Raw genomic sequence first — 12836 nt, forward strand, 5'->3', positions numbered from 1 at the left:
AGGGGAAATTCAGTCCAGACATGGGAAGACGTTTTTTACAATGCGGGTGATGAAACACGACCATTGGCTGCCCAGAGAGGTGGTGGATGCCACCTCCCTGGAGACATCCCTGGCCAGGCTGGATGAGACTCTGAGCAACATGATCTGGTCGAAGATGTCCCTGCTCATGGCAGGGAGGTTGGACTGGATGACCGCTGAAGCCCCCTTCCAAGAATCTCTCTGATTCCTACCTCCAAGGAAAGCTCCACAGCCTGGGAAATATCCCTTCAAGCATAGAATCATAGAATCATTTGAGTTGGAAGTGACCATTAAGATCACCGAGTCCAACCATAACCTAACTCTAGCATTAAAACACATCCCTAAAACCTCATTAATACATCTTTTAGACACCTCCAGGAATGGTGACTCAACCACTTCCCTGAGCAGCCTGTTCACTGCTTCACAACCTTTTCCATGAAGAAATATTTCCTAATATCAATTCTGAACCTTCTCTGGCACAAGCTGAGGCCATTTCCTCTCATCCTGTCCCTTGCTACTCAGGAGAAAAACAACACCCTCCATGCTACAACCTCTTTTCTGATAGTTGTAGAGAGCTAAAAGGTCTCCCCTCAGCCTCCTTTTCTCCAGGCTAAACACCCCCGGGTCCCTCAGCTGCTCCTCAGAAGACTTGTGCTGCAGACCCTCAACACCCTTGTCCCCCTCCTTTACACTCTGTCCCTCACAGACGGCTCAGGGCTCTTCCTGGGACCGTGGGATGTGGGTGTGCAAGGCCCAGGGAAGGACAACACTGGTACAACAACTTCCAGCTTCCCCATGGGGCTGCAAGGAGGCACCGAGGCCCCAGAGCCATGAGGACAACATGGCTTCTCCTGGGCCTCAGTGGCAGAGACAACTGCCATGGCCAAGGGGACAGAGACCTGGGTTCTGTGGGTGCCTTCCAGCCTTGCCAGCGCCCTTTTCCATCTCCACCACAGGCTGTTCTACACGGTCCTACCCCTGCCCCTCTTTCCCTGCAGGCTGCAGACACCCATCTCGCTTCCCCACCTGCTCTCACCCCAGCATTTCTGCACCTTCACTGCTGTGTCTGCACCCTCACTGGCTGCTCTTTGGAACACAAACCATGGGCTGATCCAGCTCCCTCTGGGTGAGCTCTTGCACCGCAACACTGCCCTTCCACTGGCATTTCTTCCTCTGATATCCTGTCATCACTTTCCAAACTGCACTATGTGATTTTTTATTTCCCTCTTCTGCTTTTTCCCAGCACAAAGGAATACTCAGCCACCTCAGAAACTGCCCTTCATGCAGGGAACCCAATCCGTTAGGCTTCTTGTGGTCTTTTACCTGACAGGAGAGAAGTCACCTCACCATGATCTTCTAAATCCCATGACTGCTGCTGGCCTTTCAGCTTCCCTGACAGACACGACCATGTTCCTGCTGCTGTCCCATCATGTTCTCAGGTGGGATGGACATGACAACCCATCTCCAAGGCCTCTTCCTGGGTAGGACCCGTGGGCACTTTGGCAGAGGTTCTTTCCCAGCCATGTCCCTGTGGCCGGGCTGTCACCTCGAGTGACAAAACTGACCTCACTGCCCCTTCACAACCACACGCTTCTGACTGGATTATGAGTGTCTGAGACACAACTGACTTCATGATACCATAACCATCCATCACCGTTTGGTCCAGGACCCTATCAGATAACAGTATGATTGTTTTATCAAATTAATCAAATATATTCTCTACTGGTGATTTGAGTGGAAAAACACTCTTCTGAGGAACTGCTGTATTTATGTTGACACCTTTAGAACTGCTTTTCTGTCTCTTATTCTTTTTGATTTTCCTCTGCCTATTCTGTCTTCAAAATCCTCTTCAAGGGAAAGATTCATTGAATCGCAGAATAACTTTAGGTTTGAAGAGAGCCCTTGTCTCACTTGTCTCACTGTCCTGCTCAGGCAGGGTGAACCAGGTGAGGTTGTTCAAGGGTTCAAAGTGCACTCGTCACATCATATAGAGGGAGAATAAAGACATTGAGCAGTGTTGGCCCAAGTGCTGGTCCCTGAGGGATTGCACTGGTAACCGGCTACACTGAGGGCTTTGTACCACTGATGACATTTGGCTCGATTGTCCAACCAACCTCCCACCCAGCTCCCAGTTCTCCAGCCCAGAGATCACTGATCTGGCTACTAGGACACCTTGGAACACCATGTCTGTGACCTTGCAAAATTCCAGGCATGGAGGCAGGCTGACCAGCCATTAATTCTCCTTCATGCTTTTCTTGCAGATGGGTTTGACATTTGCTTTTTCCGAGGACCTCGGAACCCTTCTGACTGTTTTGTCACTTTTGAGAGCACAATCCAGAATCACAGGCAAGGGTGGCAGCGCAGACTGGAGCACTTGCAATGACCCTGTCCAGGGCAGCTGAGACGAATCTCACTGGGGCAGTGAGGTTTGTTCCTGGAGTCACACACAGAAATGTCAGGTTCTGTCAAGCATCCATGTCTGACCTGGACTCGTGAGCTCCTTCAGTACCCAGGGATGCTCAGAGACAGAGTCTGTCCCTTTTACACATAGAGGTTGTAGTCTCAGTTTCTCTCTGGCCTCCTGTTGCCACTCCCAAAGAAGGGGAGGCACCTCAGCCCTGTGGTGTGTCACATCCTCTGCACTCATCTGAGATGTCCCGCGTCATGAGGAATGGACACGGGGATCACAGCTGGAGGATGCAAACCCAGTGATGCATTCAGGTGGTTTCCCAAAGGATGTTTATTCCAATATGAAGTGACCTCAAGAGCTTGTTTGTGCCACAGGCCTTCACGGAATCCCCAGGAACAGCTGATGACGTTTGTCCTCACTTGGGTTCATCTCACCTCACATACATAATGTGCATGCTCACATCTCATCTGTACAATGCAAACATGGATTTCTGACCTGCTCATTCAGTGTCCATCCACGGAGGGAAGAGCTGTGAGCTGGGGAGAGAGGCCAGGGCTGGAAATGGTGGTTATGAGGGGTGTGACGATGCCCTGGGTCAGCTTCTGAGGGGTGTCCAGTGCACAGGGGCACAGCCCAGCCCCTGCTCTGCTGGTCCTGCAGGTCTCTGGCAGGAGGCCTGGCTGTGAGAGGACACTGCTGTACCAGCCCTGCACACACACACTGCTCAGCTGTACAATGGTGTATGAATCTGTGGCCACATTTGTGGGCATGTTCTTGAGATGACCTTTGGAAGAAGACCTAAACCCTCAGGCCCTACCCATAGGAGATCACTTTTCTCTATAGAAGAACTGTTCCAGAGTCCAGCTCTGTCACAGCAGTGCCCATTGCCTGTCCCTGCCTGCGCTCACAGCACTGACACACAGCAGGACGGGGACCAAGCTGCCAGAGCACTCAGGCCTTGCACCAACACAAGGGATGAGAAGGAGAGTGGGGGAGTGGAATGAGAATATTTATAATATTTACAGAGCCAGTGGGATGAAAACAAAAAGCAGAAGATGAATTACAAAGGGGATGAACAAAATATCATGACTGACTGAAAAATGAACACCACCAACACACTAAGAATTCTTGGCGTCTAATGAGTTACATTAAAACTGTTATCTGTTAAAGAGAAGATTACGGGCAGTTTTCTCTTTTAGAAAAGCATCCCGCATTAGTTTCCACAGAGCATCCCTGAGCTTCCAGTTCCTCATGCTGTAGATGAGAGGGTTCAATGTTGGAGGTACCAGCGAGTAAAGAACAGACACCACCAGGTCCAAGGATGGGGAGGAGATGGAGGGGGGCTTCAGGTAGGCAAATATGGCAGTGCTGACAAACAGGGAGACCACGGCCAGGTGAGGGAGGCAGGTGGAAAAGGCTTTGTGCCGTCCCTGCTCAGAGGGGATCCTCAGCACGGCCCTCAAGATCTGCACATAGGACAGTACAACGAAAATGAAACACATAGAAAATAAACAGGCACTAACCAAAAGCAGCCTAAGTTCCCTGAGGAAGGAGTGTGAGCAGGAGAGCTTGAGGATCTGGGGGATTTCACAGAAGAACTGGCCCAGGGCATTGCCCTTGCACAGTGGCAGTGAAAATGTATTGGCCGTGTGCAGCAGAGCATGGAGAAACCCAGTGGCCCAGGCAGCTGCTGCCATGTGGACACAAGCTCTGCTGCCCAGGAGGGTCCCGTAGTGCAGGGGTTTGCAGATGGCAACGTAGCGGTCGTAGGACATGATGGTGAGAAGAAAATATTCTGCTGAAGCACAGAAAAGATAAAAAAAGAGTTGGGCAGCACATCCTGTGTATGAAATTGTGCTGGAGTCCCGGAGGGAATTGTCCATGGATTTGGGGAGAACGGCGGTGATGGATCCCAGGTCGAGGAGGGCGAGGTTGAGCAGGAAGAAGTACATGGGGGTGTGGAGGTGCTGGTCCCAGGCTATGGTGGTGATGATGAGGCCGTTGCCCAGGAGGGCAGCCAGGTAGATGCCCAGGAAGAGCCAGAAGTGCAAGAGCTGCTGCTCCCGTGTGTCTGTGAACGCCAGGAGGAGGAACTGGGTGATGGAGCTGCTGTTGGACATTTGCAGCCTCTGGGCATGAGGACCTGTGCAAGGAGGAAATGACAGTGACAAGTTAGGGGAGACTTCTCTGAGGAAAATAAACAGGCTGTTTCTCATGGAAAACCCACTCCCTGATGGAGGGATGTTTCTGCTCATTCTCTCTTTCTACCAACTGAATAAAACCAGTTCATTACAGTTTAAGCTTGGGCAGCTTGGGCATCTCGTTTCCATGAACACAGTTCTGGGGCAAGATTTGCTGAGCTGGTGTCAGAACAAAAACTGACCCATACTGCCACCCCAACCCCACAGAGCAAGAGCACCAGGGACAGGTGGAGAAACAGGGAAGGACACTGCAGTGCTATTAGAAAACAAAGCAAGGACAGAAAGGTAGATGGGCATGCTGTGGAACCTTCTCCTTACCCGACTGTGCTGCTGCCACTCGCTTAATGACACTGTAGAGCAAGTACTTTTAGCACTTTTTTTGTGTACCACGTTCCAGGAACCTTTCACCTGGAGGTCCAGCTGCTGAGGTGGAGACTCAGGACCTGGACCCCATGGCTTTGGGGCAGAGGCTCTGCTGGGGAGGAGAGGAGACCAGGGGTTGCACTGGGAAATGTGTCTGCACTCGAGAGATGTGACAGAAGTTCCTAAATCCTGTCCCCAGCATTTCTGGTAGCAGTTAACTCTTCCTGCCCATGTCTGTGCTGCCTGCAGCTGTGTCTCTGTCCCTGGGTCTGCTCCCTGTCCGTGTCACAGACCCTGTCCCACTCGCTGTGTGCTCAGCTCTGTCCTGCTCACACCTCCTGGCACTGCCCAGGGGCAGCTCTGTGTGTGCAGGGGCTCAGGAGCACCTCAGACAAGTCCTAACGAGAACTGGGGTCTCAGTGTCTTCTCCAAAGCAGAGAAATAAATCCCCACCTCCCACAGCACACCCGGCCAACCAAGAGTGGAAAACTGAAAGCACAGACTCCTTCCCTTGCAGCTGTTGCTGTCTTGATGTCGTTGTTCAGAAGGACCCTCTGCCATGTCTGTGGGGTTGATCTGGAGCTCTGAGCAGCCCTGACCCACACAGCACCCTTCCACCCCACAAGCTCCCTGCCTGCCCTGCCAGGGGTCGCTCCTTCCACCCACAGCTGCTGCCATGGGATCTCCCTGGGCAGGCTGAGCGCTGACCCTGGACGGCGGCAGAGTCCCTGCCCCGGCACAGCCCTGGGGTGCAGGGACCCTGCTCTGCAGGACAGCCCTGGGCACCCCTGGGTGCACAACTTGCTTCTCAGATTTTTGAATTTGCTGAAAAAGATCCCCTTCCTTACAGATACCACGAGCTGTGCCTGTGCCAGTTTTAGGAGACGCCTCCAGGAGCTACAGCTGCATTGCCCTGCACCCAGAGACTTACCATGGCAAGGGCTGCAAAGGTTTCTCCTCCAGTGAGCTCTCAGTCATCCTCCCAGTCCTGACCACCTTTAATCTCTCTCTGCCTTGCTCGTCTCCCTGAGATCCCCAGGCAGAGCCCTCAGCCCTGCTGCGTGTGCAGAGGAGCTGCTCCTGGGCAGAGCTGTCTCTCTGCAGCGCTGCCGCTTGCCAGGAGCTCCCTCTGTCCCAGGAGCCCAGCCCAGCTCAGCAGCACAGGAGAAGCCCAAGACACTTTAACGACCCTTCTGGTGGGTTTGGTGCTGATTCCATGAACCTCAGACCCTGAGGGGAAGCTGATGAAACCTCTCAAGAAGTCAGATTCAAACTCCAAGGTTTCTTGCAATGTTAATGAGTCCCACTGAGGGACACTACTGAGGAACTGACCCCAGGGTCTGGTTAGAGAAGAAAACTGGATGCAGTGACAACAGGTCAGGAAAAGCAAGGTGAAGTTCTCTTAGATGCTGAGTAAACCTGAATGTGTTTCATTAACCAAAGGGCCAAGCCCTGACCCCCAGCCCTGGGAAGGCAGATCCTGTCCATCAATGTTGCCCAGTGCCCTTCCTGGACAGTGTGATGTGGGGCTGTGCAACGCCAAGAGCAGGACTATGGTCCCACACCTCCCAGGGTCCTGGCTGGGGACAAAGAGGCCATGAGACCCCTGTGCTGGAAGGACAAGGTGTCTCCTCACAGGCATCAGAGGTGCAGACAACAGCCATAGCCAAGGGGAGAAGGAGCTCATGTCTGGTGGGGCTTTCAACCTCTTTACATCCCTTGATCATCTCCACCACAGCCTGTCCTATGCTGTGGCATCCCCTGCACCTCTTTCCCTGCAGGCTGCAGACATCCCCCCTGCTGCCCCACCTTGCTCTTGTCTGAGCATCTTCCTCCCTTTGCTGAGATCTCTCCATCCTCCCCAGCTGTTCCTTGAAGCACAAAGCCTTGGGCTGATGCAGACTCCCTCTGCTGACCTGCTCCACCACAGCACTGCCCTTCCAGTCACATTCCTTTCTGCTCATCTCCAGCCTGGGCTTCCCCAGCTGCACTTTGTGCCATTATTTTTTTCCCATGCTCTTTCCCACTATGCAGAAAACCTCCACCACCTCTGAAACCACCCTTCAAGCACTCTCAGGCTACTCCTGCACTGCTGTAGCCTCCCCAGCGCTGCTGGGTCAAAGCAGCACAGGTTCCTCAGCATCCCACCCCATGTGCACAAGGTGCTGAACCTGCCTTGGCACAGCCCTGCACTCTCCAGTTCCTCCCTGCTTCTCCAAACTGGGAAGCCGCACACTGGCACACCCCCGTGTGTGTGGGGTCACACCAGTGCTGAACCGAATGGGATGAGAACTCCAGGTGTCTGGGTCCCCACGCTCCTCCTCATGCAGCCCCGTGTGCAGCTGCCTTGTTCATGGAGAGCGTGCACCACGGGCTGGTGTGGGGACCTTGGAGTGCCCAGGCCCTTCTCCTCAGGGTCACTGCTCAGCGTGTCAGGTCCTGCTCTGTCCTGATGGACGGGGTTATTGTCCCACCCTGATACAGCACTGGTCACGTCTCTTTGTACAACTTCAGAGCTTTCTGCTGGGTGAATACCAGATATTCACAAGGTCTGGACTCTCCCTGGACTGAAGCTCCATTTGCTCAGCTGTTAATGTTTTCATGCAGATGGTTTATCCTGATAAGGGTTTCTCTCCTAAGATAACAGGATAAGGGGTTACAGGACACTACAAATACCCTCTCCTGGAGAAACCGTGGGGTCTTGGGAGTCTGTTACTCACAATGTCAGAGGTCTGGACTTACAGGGGTAGATTCCCCTCTTGTGAGAGAACAGCAGGAATGCATGAAATTCAGCCTGGGGACAGATAATGTCAGCTGAAGGTTGAGGAGTCAGCATGAGAAGGCAGAACAACATGGGCAATGTTGTGGTCACTGGACATCAGCTACAGACTCACTGATGAGGAAGATAAATTATATGGGGCCTCCTTCAAGACAAATCAAAGAAGCATCATGTTTCCAGGTCCGTGTCCTCGTGGCAGACCTGAGATATCCCAATATCTGCAAGGTACCAGTCATCCAGGAGGGGTTGGAGCTCATTGACAACATCTTCCTGACACGGGTGACTGAGGAGTCAGTGGGATGAGGTGCCCTGTGGGACTTCACACTTAAAACCACAAAGAGTTGGTCAGGATGGAACAGTCAGGGATGGGAAAGTGGAGCTGAGGCTCCTGGGAGTTGATCACAAGGCCAAGAGCAGGATTTCAGGAGAGCAAGCTTTGGCCTGCTGAGGGACCTGCTTGGGTCCTATGGGATATGACCTTGGTGTCTGCAGTGCTTTTCTCTCACATTTCCTCCCTCCTCTCTCCCACCTACTGTTGTGCAGCTTTTTTTATCCTGTCTCAAATAGAATATCCCAGAGGTGCTGCCAGCATCACTGAGTGGCTGAGATGTGGCAAGGAGTGGATCCATCTTGGAGCCAGCTGAAATCCTCTCTGTCTGACATTGGTCAAACTCTTGTAATTGCCCTGACATTCACTGGCCTGGCGAAGTGGCAGGTGCCAACAGTCCAAAGGATCTTGGGCCAACTGCTCGACAGAGCTGCCTTGTGGGCCAGTGAGGGTGATCTTCACCTGGATCTGGAACTGGGAAACAAGGAAACCCTGGTGCGGGATGTGAACGTCAGTGTCCACCTTGGCTGTTGTGACCAGGAAACAGTGGAGTCCCAGGCACCAGAGGGGAGGAAGGCCAGCAGCAGAGCACAGGCTGGTGGGCTCCAAACTTTCACATACTGGGGGACAGCGACCAATAGAGGTGGTGACATGGAAGTCGGTCTGAAGTGTGAAGGAGCTAGGAAATCTGATCAGCGTTACAGGACAGCATGCTCCAAGCACAAGAATGATCTCTCTGAGTCCCCATGAAAAGAAGCATTATTCCTATGAGGCTGCTCATCTGAACTGATGGAGCTCCAGGGCACAAAGGCAGCACACAGGAGGTGGAAGCAGGGGAAGCTACAAAGGAGGAATTTAGAAACCTTGGCCATGGATTCAGAGATGATTCCAAAGTTGCCCTGGACTTGGTACCTAAAGGGGAGGCTGAGGGCAGCAAGATGAGCTGATACAGCTTCCTTACAAAAAGAAAAGGAATAGACAGGGAGAACATGGGCTTGCTGCTGAACTTTATAGGGGCAGAATCAGACAGGACTGAGGTTCTTCATGGCTTCTTTGCCTCCATCTTCACCAGCAAGGTCTCCTGGGACTTTGTTCCTGAAGGCAGGAGTCTGGAGAACACCCAACAGTGGATGGGGCTCAAGTCAGGGGTGACCTGAGCAAACTCAGACACCATTACAGAACAGGAGATGGGTCACTTGACCAGCTCCCTGAACACAAGTATCACTGTGCTGTGGCACCTGAGATTCCCAGGAACACCCACCTTGTTGGTGCAGAGGAGTGTGATTCCTCCAGAGGTGGCCTGGCCTATCCCCTCCCTCATAAAGTGATTTAGGCACCTTCTTTTGTGACATTTTCAGTCTTTATCAGGAGAAGCTACACATCAATATGGACTGGAGGCTGCTGCTACCACCTGTTCTGGAAAGGGAGGGAAGAGCAAGCAGAGGAGGATATAGAAGAAATGGGGCTTTACTGCTATTTCCTGTAAAAATATTCTCTGTTTGGCTGTTCCTGAAATCTCCCTGATCATCCACACCAGACTTGAAGCCTTTAGGAAAATGATGCACAGAGCCTTGGCTTGTAAGAGCATTTTCGGTTCTTTATAGCAGTACTTTTAGAAAGGCCAGCTCTGTCACAGCAGTGCCCATTGCCTGTCCCTGCCTGCGCTCACAGCACTGACACACAGCAGGACGGGGACCAAGCTGCCAGAGCACTCAGGCCTTGCACCAACACAAGGGATGAGAAGGAGAGTGTGGGAGTGGAACCAGAACAGCTCTGGAAGAACAAGCACTGGTGCTCCCTGGCAGGGCTGCCATGCTGGACATTTTTCGCCCTTCTCCCACACACAATAACTCTCCCTGCAGCTCCAGAAAAGCCTTGGAGGAAGAATATCAGTGAAAAACATCACTGCAGAGCCCTTTATTTTGTTTAAATACACAGAGAGCATGGCTCCATATTTATACAGCCAGTGGGTTTAAAAGGAAAAGAAGACAGTGAGTTAGAAAGGAGATGACTAAAATATCATGATTTATTAAAAAATAAACACCACCACCACACACACACACAGGTCTCGGCCTCTAATAAGTTCCATTAAAACTGTTATCCATTAAAGAGAAGATGCTGAACACTTTATTATTTTTTAAATGCATCCCTTCATCAGTTTCCACAGGGCATCCTTGAGCTCCTGGTTCCTCATGCTGTAGATGAGGGGGTTCACTGCTGGAGGTGCCACCGAGTACAGAACAGAGACCAACAGGTCCAGGATGGGGGAGGAGATGGAGGGGGGCTTCAGGTAGGCAAACATGGCAGTGCTGACAAACAGGGAGACCACGGCCAGGTGAGGGAGGCAGGTGGAAAAGGCTTTGTGCCGTCCCTGCTCAGAGGGGATCCTCAGCACGGCCCTCAAGATCTGCACATAGGACACCACGATGAACACAAAACACCCAAATCCTACCCAGACACTGACCACAAGAAGCCCAAGTTCCCTGAGGTAGGTGCCCGAGCAGGAGAGCTTGAGGATCTGGGGGATTTCACAGAAGAACTGGTCCACGGCATTGCCCTTGCACAGGGGCAGTGAAAATGTATTGGCCGTGTGCAGCAGAGAATAGAGAAACCCAGTGGCCCAGGCAGCTGCTGCCATGTGGACACAAGCTCTGCTGCCCAGGAGGGTCCCGTAGTGCAGGGGTTTGCAGATGGCAACGTAGCGGTCGTAGGACATGATGGTGAGAAGAAAAAATTCTGTTGAAATGAAAAAGAAAAACAGAAGGAGCTGTGCAGCACATCCTGCATAGGAAATTACCCTGGTATCCCACAGAGAGTTGGCCATGGACTTAGGGACAATGGTGGTGATGCAGCCCAGGTCGAGGAGGGCAAGGTTGAGCAGGAAGAAGTACATGGGGGTGTGGAGGTGCTGGTCCCAGGCTATGGTGGTGATGATGAGGCCGTTGCCCAGGAGGGCAGCCAGGTAGATGCCCAGGAAGAGCCAGAAGTGCAAGAGCTGCAGCTCCCGTGTGTCTGCGAACAGCAGGAGGAGGAACTGGGTGATGGAGCTGCTGTTGGACATTTGCTGCCTCTGGGCATGTGACCTGTCACAGGAGGGAAAATACTAACAAGTTAGCGGAGATATCTCTGAACAAAATCAAATCCATTTTTCATAGACCCTCCACAAGCTACATGCACTCTTTCATTTTCCAGGAGACGTTCTTTCAGCTCCGTGGCTGGAGCTCTCTATGAGGAGCATTTGAGGGATCCGGTACGGTTTAGCGTGGAGAAGAGGAGGCTGAGAGGAGACCTTATTGCTATCTACAACTACCTGAAAGGAGGCTGGAGCACAGAGGGTGTTGGTCTCTTCTGCCAAGTAGCAAGTGATAGGACAAGAGGAAATGGCCTCAAGTTGTGCCACAGGAGATTTAGATTGGATATTAGGAAAAATTCTTCCTGGAAAGGATTGTCACGTGTTGGGACAGGCTGCCCACGGCATTGTTGAAGTCACTATCCCTGGAAGGGTTTAAAAGGCATTTAGATGAGGTTCTTAGGGACATGGTTTAATGCTAGTGTTCGGTAAGCTTATGGCTGGACTCGATTTTACAACTGAAGTGATTTTATGATTCTATGATACAATGAAGAGCAGGGCCTCTACACAATGGGGTCTTGATAAGTCACCCCAACTTGGCAGTTGGGGGTAGAGACAAGTTCTAGGGATCAGTTTGGTCATATCAAACCACTGCTAACACAAAGATGCTATAGAACATGTCTGCATCTTAGAGGGAATCACTCAGCATCGAAGGACACCTCAATGAGACAGTCAAGTGTCCTAATGATGGCATTTGATTCAGGGAGACTCAGCTCATTCCCCAGCCCCACAGACTGCATTGCCCACACCCCACAGGTCAGAGCAAAGCTGGGACACGTGTTCCCATGGACACACCTGCAGGAAAGGACCCACAAGATCAGACTGTGACTCTGCAGATGAAACTGCCATCCCCAGAGAGCCTGACAGCAAGAACAAGATCCCAACAGCAGTGACCCAGAGCAGGGGAGCAAGAAGGACAATGTGGTGAGGGTGGGTGTGAGGGAGGCCAGGGCAGAGGCAGCCGGGCACTCAGACAGCGTCACCCTTCCCCAGCTGTGCAGCCACCTCCCAGACACCAACATTGCCGGGCAGCTGCTCTCAGCCCCTGTGCTCTGCAGAGGAACTGGAGCTCTGGCTGCACAGGAGCTGCTTCATGCCTTGGAGCCCCCGGCCCTGAGGGCAGAGGCTTTGCTGGGTGGGACAGGAGGCCAGGGGGCTGCTCACAGGAGGGATCTGCACTGCAGGGGATCACAGGGACTTTTCTCTGTTCTCCCTCCCATAACAATTCCGGGTTTAATTTCCTCTCATTTCTGATCATTTCCCTGCTGCCTGGAGATTCTCCCCCTGGGAGGTGTTTCCCTGTCCATGTCTCTTCCCTGTCAGTGCTCACAGACCCCATCCTACCCTCTGTGCCCTCCCCCTGGCCCTACAGATCCTGCCTGTTCACAGGGCACTGCCTGGGGGCATCTTCCTGTTTGCAGGTTGGAAAACAGGACAGGTCAGACTAGGCTGAGGGGTCCAGCAAAGGTGATGCAGGTGCTGTGCACAGGCAGAGGGGTGGTGAAGGGATGTTATGAGCCTTCTGGCAGATGTACTGATCACTCAGAGCTGCAGTTCAGGAGTCTCAGTGACTTGTTTAATCATGAGAATTCATTTTCACAGTATCA

General features: G+C 52.3%; 1 protein-coding gene across 1 annotated transcript; it reads right to left on the reverse strand.

Annotated features, from left to right (window-relative positions):
* Nucleotides 1-10036: 10036 nt before the first annotated feature.
* LOC139825767 (olfactory receptor 14C36-like) lies at nt 10037-10815 on the reverse strand. The gene has a single exon (XM_071799894.1). It carries the CDS (start codon nt 10813-10815, stop codon nt 10237-10239), a length of 579 nt encoding a protein of 192 aa, XP_071655995.1. The 3' UTR covers nt 10037-10236.
* Nucleotides 10816-12836: the final 2021 nt, after the last annotated feature.

Source organism: Patagioenas fasciata, chromosome 28, assembly GCF_037038585.1.
Source record: "Patagioenas fasciata isolate bPatFas1 chromosome 28, bPatFas1.hap1, whole genome shotgun sequence".
Classification (NCBI taxonomy): Eukaryota; Metazoa; Chordata; class Aves; order Columbiformes; family Columbidae; genus Patagioenas; species Patagioenas fasciata.

Bases quoted from the DNA above. Each gene is read 5' to 3' on its own strand.
- LOC139825767 (XM_071799894.1), bottom strand. From the start codon at position 10,815: ATGTCCTACGACCGCTACGTTGCCATCTGCAAACCCCTGCACTACGGG.